We start from the raw sequence: 16025 nt of genomic DNA, 5'->3' as shown, positions 1-16025 counted from the left end.
TCTGTTAAATACTAGATACATGTGATGTGAACATTTTCCACTGCTGAGTCTCTTTTCTGGATTTTAATTCTTCATCTTGCCGAGGTTTGTTGTGAGGACATTGGTCAAAAGAACCTCGAATGCTTGAGCAAGTAGTCCACAATGGATCCTTTCTAAGACTAGGAACAGTAGCACATTGAGAATTTAAGCTTCTGCTGCACAATATTACATTGTCTTTGTTATTCCTCTCCATGCCTTCTGGTGGATCAGGTGGCAACTTTGCCATTTTCTTAGCATTCTGTCTGTTTTTTACGAGGCCAAGTCACTAGCTCGACACTCAACCCAGTACGAATGGAAAGCATTCAAGGAGTCGGCAAGATCTGTACCCAGGACCACTGGCTTTGAAGTCCAGAACTGATTCTTCTACACCATTGGCAGGCTTACAATATTACATGCCAGGTGTGTTTTTAAGGCAATTGTGTGTGTGAATATTAATTTTAATAGGTAGAAAGCTCTTTTGATATCCTTATTCCAGTTTGCAATATGGGATTTGGAAGTCAAGCTGATCGTTGCTTTTGCGGCCCATTCCCAAGGCCTTCCATAACGAAGCCGGGGCTGCTTTGCAAAATGAAACAACGTCAAGAAAGAGAAATGTCTCTCATTTGAAGAGAAAACCTGGTGTAATTGCTGGCTGTGATAAAGTGCTTTGAGATTTGGTTTCATCAGGTTTACGGGCAGGGTATCTACAAAATGCAAAGGCTGACAACAGCTCCGAAGGCATGCAGGTGAATTCTCAAGCAGCTGAGGTGGTGCAGAGTAGAGCACATTAAAATATGAAAAGGATACAAAATGATCTGGTCTATGCCTCATTATAAAGTGATGGGAGATGTCCTCCTACATAGCCAGCACAACAGAGACTCTTTGTTGTCATAGCTGATTCTTAAGCTTCAGAAGAATAACTTGCAATGCCCTGCTAGTTTGGAAAGAAGGCAACTGAGAGCAGAATTGCAGAAGACATTAAAATAGCCGGAGGCGATAGAGAGGCTGTTAACTTTTTCCGGTTGATTAAGCTTTGAAAGCCCGCAGCAACTGCCTCCTCTGAATTTTTTGCCTAAGTTTTTTAAATAATTAAAATTGGAATCATTATGCATACTCACTTTGAGGTTGCACCTCCTGCACTGGTGGCTGGTCTGTTAAGAATAACAGGAAAGAAAAACAATTAGTATTAACGTAAAACCCAAAGTGAAAATGCTTTTCATTCTCGTTGTAATTTACAATGCTTTTCTCTGTCATTGCTAGCGTTGGCAGATGGGGCAGGTCAAGTGTGGGCTGCTGAGACTCCCAGTAGCTCCAAACGTGTGCCAGATCAGTTGGCAGCAGGCACTTCTCCATGGAGTGTGATTGACAGCGTTCATATTTCCCCTGTGGTCTCACCCAGCAGCCAGTGAATAGAAGCTGGCAGATTCATCAAAGTCAACAGGCCAGCATGTCAGCCATGTTGTGTTTCCAAACTGGAGACTGGGTTACAAGAAAATGATGTTAACCACTCCCCCACAGCTTGTTTGCAATGAGTAACTTTGACTGCTTGATCAAGGATAGATTATTCATATACCCTTTGCTAGAAATAACTTTTTAAAGTTCTTTCTTGGGATGTGAGCACTGCTGGCAAGGGCAAAATTTACTGCCTGCCTGAAAGTTCCCTTTGAATTTTCTGAGTGACCGTATAAGACATAGAGGCCATTCAGTCCATCAAGTCTACTCTGCCATTCAATCATGACTGATTTATTTTTCTCTCCTGATCCCATTCTCCTGCCCACTCCCCGTAATCTTTGAGGCCCATACTGATCAAGAACCTATCAACCTTCACTCTAAATATACCCAATGACGTGACCTCCACTGCTGCCTGTGGCAATGAATTCTACAGATTCACCACTCCCTGGCTAAAGAAATTCTGCCTCATCTCAATTCTAAAACAGTATCCTTCTATTCTGAGATTGTACCCTTTGGTCCTAGACTTTCTCAATTTGGGAAAAATGAGAGACCATAAGAGGAACAAACAGCCTAAACCTTAATAGCCGTAACTTTTAAAAAATCCTAATTATGATCGCTCTCGTACAATTTTGCACACTTTGTTTAATTTATGTTTTTCTTGCGAACATTTTGTCTCTCAATACTATGTGCCTGTAAATAAGTTTTCCACAGCTCCTGTGAATACATTTATTTATTTATTTTGGGGAGACAGCATGGAATAGACCCCTCCAGCCTTTCAAGCCACACTGCCAGCAACGCCCCCCAATTTAACCCTATCCTAATCCCGGAATAATTTCCAGTGACCAACTGACATACTAACCGGTACGTCTTTGGATTATGGGAGAAAATCAGAGCACCTGGAAAAGACCCACGGGGAGTAAGTACAGAGGAAGCTGGAATTGAACTCCAAACCCCAACACCCTGAGCTGTAATAGTGTTGCACTAACCGCTACGCCACCGTGGCACCCACGTCCTTGTCCATATGACAATAAACTCGACTTACACCTTGACTTTGATTAGGTTGGTAGACTTCACACATCTATGGAAGCTTTAAAAAAACTAGGCTAGCATTTATTACAAGCACACCATTACATGGCTATGACTGTTGGATTTTACAAAATCTAATTCAGTTAACTGTACTTAACTTTATTGGGCTGAGCGGTCTTATTCTACTCCTATGTCGTATGGTCTTACCAGAGGTTGATTAGTTCTTGATAGGTAAGGGTGTCAAAGTTTATGGGGAGAAGGCAGAAGAGTGGGGTTGAGAGGGATAATAAATCAACGATGATGGAATGATGGAGAAGGCTTGATGGGCTGAATGGCCTTACGCTGCTCCTATGTTTTATCGTCTTATCCTTATCTATACCTTTGAACCAGTTTTCAGTATAAAGACCAACCACAAGGCAAGTTCTTTGTTAAAGCTAGAGTGAGTTGGAGTTAGTTACCTGCTTCTGTCTTTTTTGTTATGAACATCTAAAAGAATTGCTGTAACCACAAGATCAGTGCCTCAGTCCTGAATTCCAAAGAGTTTCTGCAAAATATTATCTCCAGATCCAACACCAGCAAGGTCAGGTAGGCGTCATGCCCAATTGATACAGATTTCTCATGGTCAACGCATGGAAAACAGGCATTTAATTTCAATGGTTTGCTTGTACTTCACATGAACTTCTTCTCACCCCAACGCATCTATTCCTTTCTCCCCTATCCAGCCTCCCTTAAAAGTATACTTTCTCAAATTAATTCATGGGATATGAGCATCACTGAACTCCCCCCGAACTGTGGTCTTTGTGGCCCCTTAAGAAAACTCCATCACCTCCACCACAAGTCTGGAGTCACCTATACGTAAAACGTTTTACCTTAGCTGAAGGTTCTGAGTTAGCTAGTTGGGTTGATTGATTCTTATCATGTTACTGATAAAGTTCAAAAAAGTAAATTTATTATCAGAGTGCATATTGGTCACCCATATGCAACCCTGAGATTCATTTCCTTGTGGGCATGCTCAATAAATCTATAGAGTAGTAACCATAACAGAATCAATGAAAGACTGCCCAACTAGAGTGTTTAACCAGTTTGCAAATGACAACAAACTGTCCAAGTACAGAAAGAAAAAAAAATAATAATAGTAAATAAAGAAGCAATAAATATTGAGAACATGAGATGAAGAGTCCTTGAAAGTGAGTCTGTAGGTTGTGGGAACAGTCCAGTGATGGGGCAAGTAAAGTTGAGTGAAGTTATCCCCACTGGTTCAAGAGCCCGATGGTTGAGGGGTAATAATTGTTCCTGAACCTGGTGGTGTGAGTCCTGAGGCTCCAGTACTGTCTTCCTGATGGCAACAGTGAGAAGAGAGCATGACCTGGGTGGTGGGTGAGGAGGGCCATACCATTCACTTCAATGACACACTGTGTCAATGATATTGACATGTTGGCCACTGTCTTGAAGTGCCAACTAATTATTCCAACAGACTTCACTCTATTCCCAAAAAATGTCCAAGCTGCCTGAGGAACCTCCAGACCTTATCAACAAGGTTTTGGGTGGCATCTTGGACTCACATGGCTGGAAAAGTGCCACACCCCTAGTGTGATGGGTGGCACAGCGTTGCAGCGGGTAATGCTGCTGCAAGTGCCTTGGATTCAATCCCGACTCTTGCTGCTACCTGTTCCACTTGTGATGTGGGGTTTCCTCAGAATGCTTCAGTGTCCTCCTTCCTTCTCCCAAAGATGTGCTTGTTGGTAAATTGACTGGCTACAATAGATTATTCCAGGTGTCACTCGAGGCGGGAGAGCTTAGCGGACCTGGGGGAGGTGATGCTGGAGGGAGGTGTTGTGGGTGGGGGACGTGAATCTAAGGGAGATGAGTTGGGGGGAAGCTGAGTCAGATGGGAGGTGAGTCGAGGGGTGGGGGGGAGGTGAATCATGGGAGTGTGATTCGTGGGGGGATGGAGGTATGGGTTGGGGGGGAGATAGGTTAGTGGGGAAGGTGTTTCAGATGGGAGGTGAGGGGAGTCAGTTGTGAGTCAGGGGTGGACAGGTATGGGGGAAGAGTTTTCTGGGGGGGAGGTGCGGACTTATTCCAGGTGTACATCAGTGGTAGGAGAATCGGGTGGAGTTTGACAGGAATGCTGGGATTGCTCTGAGAGCCAGTATAGACCCAATGAGACAAACGGCCTTCTGCAATATCGTAATGTGAATATGACAAGAAACTGCAAAACATGAAGTTTGCCAGCTACCAGCAGGAAACGGCTGGCAAAACCCAGGCCAATGCTCAATTTCATAGTTACTTGCTAGGGAAAAAAAAAGATACACATCTTCATCAAAAGAGGCATCGGTGACAGAACAGACAACTCTTTTCAACTCAATAAGGAGGATAGGAAGGGAGTAATACATAGCTTTTCTGTATATCTGTCCATAATTTAGTAAGGTGTCAGAAGAAATAAAAATAGACAGAGTTATTGCAAAAATAGGTATGCCTCACAAATAACTGCAGGATCTTGGAGTTCTCGACAGCATGTAAATAATGGTGGAGATCTGTGGATGACAGGATATACCTTGGCTCCTTATTTATCTATTTTATAAGAACTTGAAGGAGCTTTGGGGAACGATTATCCCAGCTTTAGTCTGGTATGATAGAAGTAAGGTGAAAAAAAAACTTGCAGAAAATAGCTTCTAACAATAAGGCAAATTCAGACTTAGATAAATCGAAAGCGTCACGGGAGATTGAAGCATCGAGACAGCAGGCAGGCAGTGTACAATGATGCCGAAAGAAGGCCCCTGCATACAAGCAATCTCTCTCTCTCTCTGTCTGTCTCTTTCTCTGTCTCTCTCTCTCTATCTCTTTGTCTCTTTCTTTGCCTCTCTGTCTCTCTCCCTGTCTTTCTATCTCTCTCTGTCTCTCTGTCTCTCTTTCTCTGTCTCTCTCTCTCTCTATCTCTCTGTATCTCTCTCTGTCTCTCTCCCTGTCTCTCTCTCTCTCTTCCTCTCTGCCCCTTTCTTTGCCTCTCTGTCTCTCTCTGTCTTTCTCTCTCTGTCTCTGTCTCCGTCTCTTTGTCTGTCTGTCTCTCTCCGTCTTTCTATCTCTCTCTATCTCTCTCTCTCTATCTCTGTCTCTCTCTCTCTGTCTCTGTCTGTCCCTGTCTCTCTGTCTGTCTGTCTGTCTCTCTCCCACTCTCCCTCTCCCTCTTGTGAGTGGCAGTCTACTTGTCCTCAGGTCGGGGAGCTGGGACAAGCGATGCGGCTGATGGTAGCATCGAAACGGCGAACTGTTGGTCTCCCCTCTGGCTGTTGCAGGAGCGATACCTCTCTCTCCCTTGCTAGTGAGAGAGAGAGACAGCCTGCCTGAGATGTCGAAGTGTTGGGATGGACAGTAGTTTTTGATGGAGTCTAGATCATGGTCTCTGGGAACTTTGCTATGCATGGTGGGTGGTGGGGGTTGATGTTTTCTGGAGTAAGTGGGGGGAGGGGGTTCTTTGATGTTCTAGCATTTTCTGTCAATCAGTCATTGGGGTATTTTTTCTGTTTCATAGGTGTCTGTGAAGAGTAAGAATTTCAAGTTGTATATTATATACATTCCCTGATGTTAAATCAAACCATGTAATACAGCAGAAAGAACATCTGAATCAGAAGCAGAGGAAATTTACAATGGGTTTTAGCAAGAATTGGGTTGTCAAAGATTTAGTGAATTTTAGGAATGCAAAGTGAGGGAAATGGTTCATTTCATTATAACACTGAATGTGAGACACGTTGCACGATGCCTCACAGACACAGCTCTTTGGCCCATCTAGCCCGTGTCAAATCATTTAAACTGCTTACTCCCATTGATCTGTACCAGGACCATAGCCCTCCATATCCCTGCCATTCATGTACCTATCCAGACTTCTCTTAAACTTTGAAATCGAGTTCGCATGCACCACTTACGCTGGAAGCTCATTCCATAGTCTTACGACCCTCTGAGTGAAGAACTTTCCCCTCATGTTCCCCTTAGACTTTTCACCTTTCACCCTTAACCCATGACCTTTAGTTGTAGTCCCACTCAACCTCAGTGGAAAAAAGCCTGCTTGCACTTACCCTATACCCCTCATAATTCTGTATATCTCTATCAATCTTTTATGTTCCAAGGAATAATGCCCTAACCTATTCAATCTTTCCTTGTAGCTCAGGTCCCCCAGTCCCAGCAATATCCCTGTAAATTTTCTCTGTACTCTTGATGTTATCTCAAAAAGTTCAGGGTAAGTTTATTTTCAAAGTATGCAAATGTTGCCATATACCAGCTCGAAACACACACAAAATGCTGAAGGAACTCAGTAGGCCAGGCAGGATCTACAGAAAAGAGTATAGTTGACATTTTGGGCTGAGACAGCAATCCTGATGAAGGTTCACGGCCCGAAACGTCAACTGTACTCTTTTTCTGTAGATGCTGCCTGGCCTGTTGAGTTCCTCCAGCATTTTGTGTGTTGCTTGGATTTCCAGCATCTGCAGGTTTACTCTTGTTTGCGATATACTACCTTGAAATTCATTTTCTTGCGGGCATTTTCAAGGAAAAGAAGAAATACAATAGAATTTTATGAGAAACTATCCACAGATAAAGTCTGATAAACAGTCAATGTTGAAAAGAAGACAAACTGCAAATAAAAATAATACTGAGAACGTGAATTGTAAAGAGTCCTGGTACGTGAGTCTGTAGGTCATAGAATCAGTTCAGAGCAGTGGTGACTGAAGTTATCAATGCTGGTTCAGGAGCCTGATGGTTGAAGGGTAATAATGTTCTTGAACCTGGTGGCGTAGGACCTAAGGGTCTTGTGCCTCCTGCCAAATGCTAGTGGCAAGAAGAGGACTTTGCATTGATGGGGAATGGTGGACGGGGGGTGGTATTTGTCGATAGATGCTGCTTTCTGGTGATAGCGCTCCATATAAATGTACTTAATGGTGGTGAGGGCTTTGCCTGTGATGTACTGGGCTGTATCTGCCACCTGCTGTAACCTTTTTCATTCCTGGGCAATTGTCTTGCATGCCAGGCAATGATGCAGACAGTCAGTGTTCTCTCCATTATGCATCTATAGAGGTTTCTCAAAGTTTTTGGTGACGTGCCGAATCTACACAAACTTCTAAGAAAGGACAGGGGCTGAAGTGCCTTCTTTGTAGTTATGTTCTGGTCCCAGGAGAGATCCTCTGAAATGCCAACACCAAGGAATTTCATTGTACCTATGTATAATGACAATAAAGATCATTCAATTCAATTCAATTAAAGCTACTGGCCCTCTCCATCTCTTGAACAGGAAGATTGAGGCGAGCTTTATAGAGTTTGGAAAAATGAGCAGTTTTTAAGATGAAATAAAATTCATAGTGGAATCGACAGGGTAAACGCGGAGAGACGTTTGATAGCTTGGAGAATCTAAGCCATTTAGGACTGAAGTAAATGGTCTATTTTTTCCTTCTGTTGTTCCTTTCCACCCCTTGTGGCACATCAGGCATCAAACTTGCTGTTTCTTTAGCATTTGTCTGTTTTTTACGAGGCAGAGTTGCTAGCTTGATGGTCGACCCAGCATGGATGGAGAGTGTGCAACGAGCCAGCCGGATTTGAACCCAGGAGCATTTGCTGATATCACTACCGGCCGGTGTAATTTGTTTCCTTCGGGTTGTTGGAAACCTTTGGAATTTGTCCTAGTGACCAATGATCTCAGTCACTGAGCGAAGTGAGGGCTGAGGTCCATAGATTTTAAATGTGAGGGGAATCAGTGGGAAGGTGAATAGGGAACATTATCAGCTATACGTAATCCCGTTGGATGGCAGAGCTGGCTCGACGATCAGCTTGGCTAAACCTGTCTCTATTTCTCATGGCTTCAGTGGAGAGAAATTAGCCAGTGATCTATACTGTGCAAAGACATAGAGAAGCAGGTTTACCTATTTACGTCAGTCCATCAAATTCTGCCATTCGATAGGAATACGCCCAAAGGGGATGTGCATGTAAAGAGTGTATAAGTGAGCTTGTACTTGTGCTAGTGAGTGCAGTAAGGCTTAAGCAGACCTCCTTTTATTGGATCAAGGCTTCATCCGGTCCAGCCAGTGGTAATTGGTGCATCTCCCACTCCTCAGAAACAGAGAGGAAGCAGCTCATTTCACCCCAAAGGATGGGACTGGTTAGTGAGGTAATCACAGCCTCACACTCAGCTATGAGCAGTGTAGGGGAAGTGACAGAGCAAAACTATCTCGGATTTGGAAGAACAGAAGACTCCATTAACCATTACACATAGGAAGCCATTTGGCCCATTGCTTCAATGCTGGCTCTCAGGGGAGCAATCATATCAATCTCATTTCCCCAATCTTATTATTAAGTACTTCTGAATTCTCTGTGAGTTCCCCCTTATGTCCATCAATTTCACTTTTGTCTCTTGCATTGGGGGCAACTTAGAACAGCCATTTAATGTACCAACACATCCTGGAGACGAGGGAAGAAACTGAAGTAACTCGGGGAAGCCTGCACGGTCACTGGGAGAAGGTGCAAATTCCAAAACTCCACACTGACAGTGCCGGGATTCAGGATCGAATCCAGGCTGCTGGAGCGCCAATGCAGCGGCACCAAACGGATGTGTCATCATAGCTGAAGATCATGGGTTACGTGTGTCCTGGCTGCACCTTCTGTGATGAGAGACCTTGACGAGGATGCTTAGGACCCAAATGCTGGAGTACCTGAGGCAAGAATCGAGACATAGTCATAGTCATACTTTATTGATCCCGGGGGAAATTGGTTTTCGCTACAGTTGCACCATAAATAATTAAATAGTAATAGAACCATAAATAGTTAAATAGTAATATGTAAATTATGCCAGTAAATTATGAAATAAGTCCAGGGCCAGCCTATTGGTTCAGGGTGTCTGACCCTCCAAGGGAGGAGTTGTAAAGGTTGATGGCCACAGGCAGGAATGACTTCCTATGACGCTCAGTGCTGCATCTCGGTGGAATGAGTCTCTGGCTGAATGTACTCCTGTGCCCACCCAGTACATTATGTAGTGGATGGGAGACACTGACCAAGATGGCATGCAACTTAGACAGCATCCTCTTTTCAGACACCACTGTGAGAGGGTCCATTTCCATCCCCACAACATCACTGGCCTTACGAATGAGTTTGTTGATTCTGTTGGTGTCTGCTACCCTCAGCCTGCTGCCCTAGCACACAACAGCAAGCATGATAGCACTGGCCACCACAGACTCGTAGAACGTCCTCAGCATCGTCCGGCAGATGTTAAAGGACCTCAGTCTCCTCAGGAAATAGAGAGGGCTCTGACCCTTCTTGTAGACAGTCTCAGTGTTCTTTGACCAGTCCAGTTTATTGTCAAAAGCTGGAATGAGGAATGAGCACAAACAAAATGCTAGATGATATCTCTGGTTGGGCTTATGATTGAGCACCAAGGCTCCATTCAGGTGTTCTTTAAGTACTCAATTCCTCAAGTACTCAATCAAAACAGGATTGCCAATCAGCGGGATGGTCCTGAACCCTGAAACGGGCTGTGCCAGTGATTCATACTCAGTCGAGTTGGAGCGTTAAACTCGGAAGCTGGTGCGGTTGGGTTCATCTCGTTCCAGGAAGGGTGGCAGAGGATACCCAAATCGGCACTCAAACAGTGATATCCTATGTGCTAAACGCTGTAAGGTGTTGTGAGCGAACTCTGCCCACATCAAATGGTCGCACCACTCATCAGGTTTTTCTGAGGCCAGGCATCTTAGGGGTCATTCCAAATCTTGATTGATCTGCTCTGCCTGGCCGTTGGACTGCGGGTGAAACCCGGAGGTAAAACTTGCTGTTGCTCCAATCAACTTACAGAACGCCCTCCAGAAACGTGATGTGAATTGTGGACCACAATCTGTTGCAATATCCACCAGGAATCCATGGATCCTGAAGACCTGGTCCACTACAATTTTGGCCATCTCCACCGCAGATGGTACCTTACAGGTAGAGGGTGGAGAAGCCCTTGAGGTTGTGTACGTGGTTCTTTATTCCGGGCACACTTCTTGCATGCCCGCATTTTTTTTGCCGAACCTCTTTCACTATTCCAGGCCACCAGTACCTTCTCTTGATGAACTGAGAGTCCTGGCAGTCCCTGTGTGAGTGACCATTCTTAATGAAAGTACCCATTGCAGTACCTGAGACTGAACTGAACTTGGGATGTCCAGATAAATGGACTCGTGGATATCTTGGTCAGAGCTGTCAATGGAACCGCCGCCGAGATGAAGTTCCTGATGAACTTCCGGTAAAAGTTGGCAAATCCCAGGAATCACTGGGCCTGTTTCACATTGGATGGTGGTGGCCAATCTCTGACTGCCTGGACCTTGGTGCCATCCATCTTGAGATTGCCAATAGAAATGATAAAACCCGAAAGTGAAACGGTGGTCACGTGAAATTTGGACTTCTCCAGCTTGACATAAAGTCCATGGTTTAGAAGCCTCTTTAAAATGACCTTGACATGAGTGACGTGCTCCTCCTTGGACTTTGAGGATATCATCCAAGTAGACGAAAGTATATCTATGGAGAGTATCCTGGAACACGTCATTTATAAAGGCCTGAGAAAACTGCTGAATATTTGTAAGACTGAAAGGCATAACCACATACTCATAGTGCCCTATTGATTTTCCACTCATCGTCCTCATTTAAGCGGACCAGATTGTATGAACTCTGCAGGGCTAGCTTCGTGAGTACTCTTGCCCCTTGGAGAGCCTCGAAAGCCGTATTCGTGAGTGGAATGGGGAACAATTCTTGGCCATTATGCAGTTTAACCCTCTATAATCAATGCATGGTCACAGGGTCCCATCTTTCTTTCATACGAAGAAGAAGCCTGTGCCAGCAGGTGAGGTGGAGGGCCAAATTAAACCTATAGCAAAGGCCTCCCTAATATATTCTTCCATTGCAACTCTCTGGGCCTGAGTGCATGTATTGCCGATCTCATGGAGGACGGGTACTAGGCAGTAGATCTATAGCACAGCTGTAAGGTCAGTATGGTGAAAGAGTTGAGGCCTTTTTCTTGCTGAAGACCTCTTCCAAGTCCTTGTTGACAGAAGGAACTGCGATCGGTCTGGGTGTTGCAAGTTCCTCAGAGCATTCTTTCAAGGATGACTCCTGAGGTTTCTGAGGTGGCAGAGGTGATTTGACAGACCTCAACGTCTCCTCCCTAAGTCCACTAGACTCCTTCGTTGAACGAGTGGCCAAATCAGAGTCCAAATCCTCATCGGTATCCTCAGTCAATGGCAATGAGGCGTTACAGATGATTCTTGAACCCTAGGGAAAGGGCTCCAAGTGTGTGCGTTTAGGAGCCTTTCCTTTAGTTGTGTCCAGATGGCTGGATCCCTAAGGCTTAGCTACAAGAGTTCCTGACTGCTTGGGCATCTCCTTGGTCTTCACCTGAACTAGGGATTCCCTCTCCCTAATTCTAGCACAACCCTGACTTGACAGGGTCAGGACTTGCACAGTCCCGTTGGCTGGGACCAGCTTGTCTGCCTTTGAGGGTAGAACTGGGTCTCCAGAAGGCTTCAGGGTACCCTGCCTCTTGTTGGTCACTGGTCTCGCGGAAGTCTGGGGTTCAGATCCCCACACTGCAAACATACCCTCTTGCGATGACTGAACCAAGCAATGATTCTCCCTTCTTTCCATTTCACAGAGGGTTCTGCTGGGACAGCCAGGGGTGCCCAAGGATCAGGGGTTGGAGAGGCAAGTCATTGATGTAGAAACTAATGTCCTCCACATGATCCTCTATCCTCATCTGCAAGACCATTGTTCCTTTGCTGGATCTTCCCGGAACCTAGTGGACAGCTATCAAAGACAATTGTGGGCATAGACTGACTCAACTTTCACAGTGGTATGTTGAGCCAACAGATGGTCCCCAAGACAGGAAATTGCCATTTGCCCCAGAGTCAACAAAGGCCTTCACCTCTCTTTGGTTCTTACCCTAGCAGATCTCCACCTTCACTGTGACACCTGAATCCGTAGCGTTGGGAGTGGTGGCAGCTACTGTCACAGTCCTTCTGGCATTGGATAGTCTTAGCCCAGGCAGCTTCAACCTCGGACATTCAGCTACAGATGACCTGCCTCCTCGCAATAATAGCAGCAGTCTTGACTCTGATGCCGGGACCTCTCATCCAGCGGACAGCCTAGTGCAGCCGATTTGCATGAGATCTTGAGCAGGAGATGGGCTGGTCATGGTCCGAGGTTGAGGAGTGGAACTGCAGAGCATTGAGTCCAGGCTCGGGCTAGCCCTCTTCCACCTCTTGATGTAGTCCCACTTTCGCTGTGCTAGACGATCATGGAGATGAATGGACTGGTCAACCAGAACCTCTAAGACCTCCCAAAGCAAGGGCATCCCGGAAACCACAGCAGTATAGAGTGGCCAAGGCCTCCCTATTCCAGACACTCTTTTAGGCTAAGGTATGAAACTCAATAGCGTAGTTGGGTGCTGACCATCTGCCCTGTCGTATCCTCATCATACGGTCATCATTGGCTTGCTCCAGTGGGGTGATGGAACAGCTTCATCATGGTGGCCATGATTCCTCTGAATCTGAGCAAACCTCCAACCTTCGCTCCCAATGCGCGGTGGCCCAGGCCTGGGCTCTCCCAGTCAGAAGAGAGATGATAAAGGCTACCTTTCTGTGCTCCGAAGGGAACCAGGACAGCTAGAGTTCGAGCAGTGAAGCATTGAGTGAGGAAGCCATAGCAAGAACCTGGGTCACCATCGAATCTCTCTGCAGCTGGAAGATGTACTGACTGCACAGAGCAACTGACTGGCTCTCCCAAGCGATTCTGGCTTCTTCCTTGCAAAGGTTGATGAGCAGATACCTGGAGGTCGTGAATCTCCAGGATCTGTCTGGAAATCCTTGGGCTGTGGCTGGTCACAGCAGACGGAAGACTCTGATACTCTGCTGGGTCCATGTTGGCTCAATCATGCAGTGACAAGAGATGCTTTGGACCCAAATGCTGGAGTATTTGAAGCAACGAATGAGACATGGTATCAAACTGGAATGAAAACTGAGCACAAAACAAATGCTAAACAATATCCCTAGTTGGTGCACCATTGAACACTGAACCTCAGTTCAGGTGCTCTTTAAATATTCAATTCTTGTCGCCAAAACATGACTGCCACTTAGCAGGATGGTCTGAACCCTCAAGGGGGCTGCGCCAGCTCTGTATACTCCAGGGAGTTAGAGCATCTAAATCCTGGGAACTGACTAGGTTGGGGGTGTCTTGTAACACCGTCCTGCTTTTAGTCACTATCCATTTGACAAGTATTTAGCGACCTCAGATTTAAAGGTAACGACTAACTTGGAATCAATTACGACTGGAATTTCTACCGCTCCTTGCGTTTTGAAATGCCTCCTGTAAGGCCTGACCAGTGTTAACTCCTGTCGCTACCAATCCCTATACACCTGACCCCATTCAACCCCCCCACCCATCCCTCAGCCCTGAGCTCCCTGCCCAATGAAAATGGATTCCCTCACTCTTACTTATTACCCTACTTAAGATGAGGGTTAGTTATTGAGGGAAAGTTCAAGATTTCAGGGCAGTCTGCTATTGACTGAAGTGAGAGAAACAAGGTTATGTCATCTCCTGCAGTAATCCTGGAGCCTTCCGTTCTCCCATATCTGAGATGGGTTTGCTCTGCCACTTTCTCTACACTGCTCACAGCTGAGGTCCTCTCCATAGATTCTGCCCAACCTGCCGTGATCCTCCTGCATTTTGCGTGTCTCAAAATTTCCAGCACCTGCAGAACCTCTTGTGTCAAACCACCACTCAGTCACATGACCCCCTCTTTCAGTATCTTCCATGTCCACTCAACCCTCTAGCTCTCCCTATTCCTACACCCCATTTAATCCCTACAGCATGCCTCGTTTCACCCTCTTCCTGCTTAGACTGTGGCTGCCCCTGCCACTTGATCTCTCCCAGGACCACACGATAATTCTGAATTACCTGAGGCCATTGTCCCCTCAGTCCTTGCTGTCTCCCTCTGGTTACACAGAACTGGTCCCCATACTCACTCTCAATCTGAACAGCACATTCCAGCAGAGATGATCTGGTAAGCAGTCAGTCCTTTGCAGAAGCATTGTACTCACTCTGAACGCACAGGCCTTCTGTACAGTTCTCCGACTCCTGCCCCAGTCCCTCGCAGAACTTTCCGCCGTACCTCGGCTCAGGAGCCACGCATGCCCGGACCCTCTGGTGTTCACACTCGGGGGAGCATGCTGACCATCTGTTCCAGGGCTCCCAGCCTCCGTCCACTTTGAAAGAAGAAAGAGAACCATCTTGTTTTAGTTTCCAGCGTGTTTCAGTCCGTAGGAGGCAAGATTCAAATCAGAATCAGGTTTAATATCACCAGCATATGTTGCGAAATTTGATACATACATCAACACGCAGGGGCATTTTATGAGGTATGCCTGTACGTTAATGTAAATATCTAATCAGCCAATCATGTAGCCGTATTTGAATGCATAAAAGCATGCAGATATGGTCATCATATCTCTGCTTAGGTGATGCCAAGGTTATTGCGAGTGATGATTGGTCAATGATTTAGAAAGAGGGAGAAAAGAAAGGGAATGGTAACACTGTAAAGTGCAAGTCAGAGGTGTCCTAGGTGCCCAGCAGACGAGGCAATGTCAACAGAGAGAGGAAACCACAGTTAATATCACAGGTCAACGACTAACAGCAGAAATGGCGAGATTTGATTTAAGCGGAGGGAGTGAGTTACCTGAAATTATTGAATTTGACATGCCGTCAGGAATGCTGCAATATGCCAGATGGAAAGGCAGGTGTGTTGATATGGTTCCATCCTTCTTGTCTGCCTATTCATCACCACTAACCAATTGAAACTATTGTTCAAATGTCAAAAGCAGTGGAACGAGTGAGAGTAGGAACAGCACCAAACATTATGAGAGGGCACAGCCAAGTTAGGGAGGTGTAAAATTTTCCCCATCGCAGAGGTCCCTATAGTCAGAAGGCATAGGTTGAAAACAAAGAACAAGGATGACATAAGGAAGATTTTTTTTCCACTTAGAAGGCAGTTGGAGTTTAGAATGTGCTGGCTGAGGGGCAGTGAAAACAGAACATAGAACAACACAAGGCCTTTGGCCCACAATGTTGTGCTGCCCTTTTAACCTACTCTAAGATCAATCTACAACATAGAATATAACAGCACCAGCCCTTCAGTCTATGAAGCTGTGCTGACCTTTCAAACTACCCTAAGGTGAATTGAAGCCCTCCAGTTTTCTTTCATCCATGTTATAGTTATCAGTCTATGGATTAATTTAGTATGTCTGCAAGACAATGAATCCCAGGTTTGTATATGGTGACATATATGTACTTTGATAATAAATTAACTTTGAACTTTGAAAATATGCTCCCTCCTACCAGCCAGTTCCACCTTGGGAACAAAAAGTCTTTGTTGTACACTCTATTTATGTCTCTTATTATCTGGTATACCTCTATCAAGTTACCTCTCATCCTCCTTCACTCCAAAGAGAAAAAGCCCTAGCTTGCTCGACCTTTCCTCA

General features: G+C 45.4%; 1 protein-coding gene across 5 annotated transcripts in view; it reads right to left on the bottom strand.

The window, feature by feature from the left end:
* LOC134351022 (netrin receptor UNC5D-like) overlaps positions 1-16025 on the bottom strand; it is a 924405-nt gene that overhangs the window by 204723 nt on the left and 703657 nt on the right. For all 5 annotated transcript variants that reach the window (XM_063056996.1, XM_063057001.1, XM_063056997.1 and 2 more), the window contains exons 7-8: positions 14592-14756; positions 1137-1169 (exon numbers count right to left, since the gene is read on the bottom strand). In XM_063056996.1, the coding sequence (XP_062913066.1) occupies positions 1137-1169; positions 14592-14756 (198 nt within the window). The remainder of the gene's footprint in view (positions 1-1136; positions 1170-14591; positions 14757-16025) is intronic.

Source organism: Mobula hypostoma, chromosome 8 (genome assembly GCF_963921235.1).
Source record: "Mobula hypostoma chromosome 8, sMobHyp1.1, whole genome shotgun sequence".
Lineage (NCBI taxonomy): Eukaryota > Metazoa > Chordata > Chondrichthyes > Myliobatiformes > Myliobatidae > Mobula > Mobula hypostoma.
This window is presented reverse-complemented; position numbering and strand designations above follow the sequence as displayed.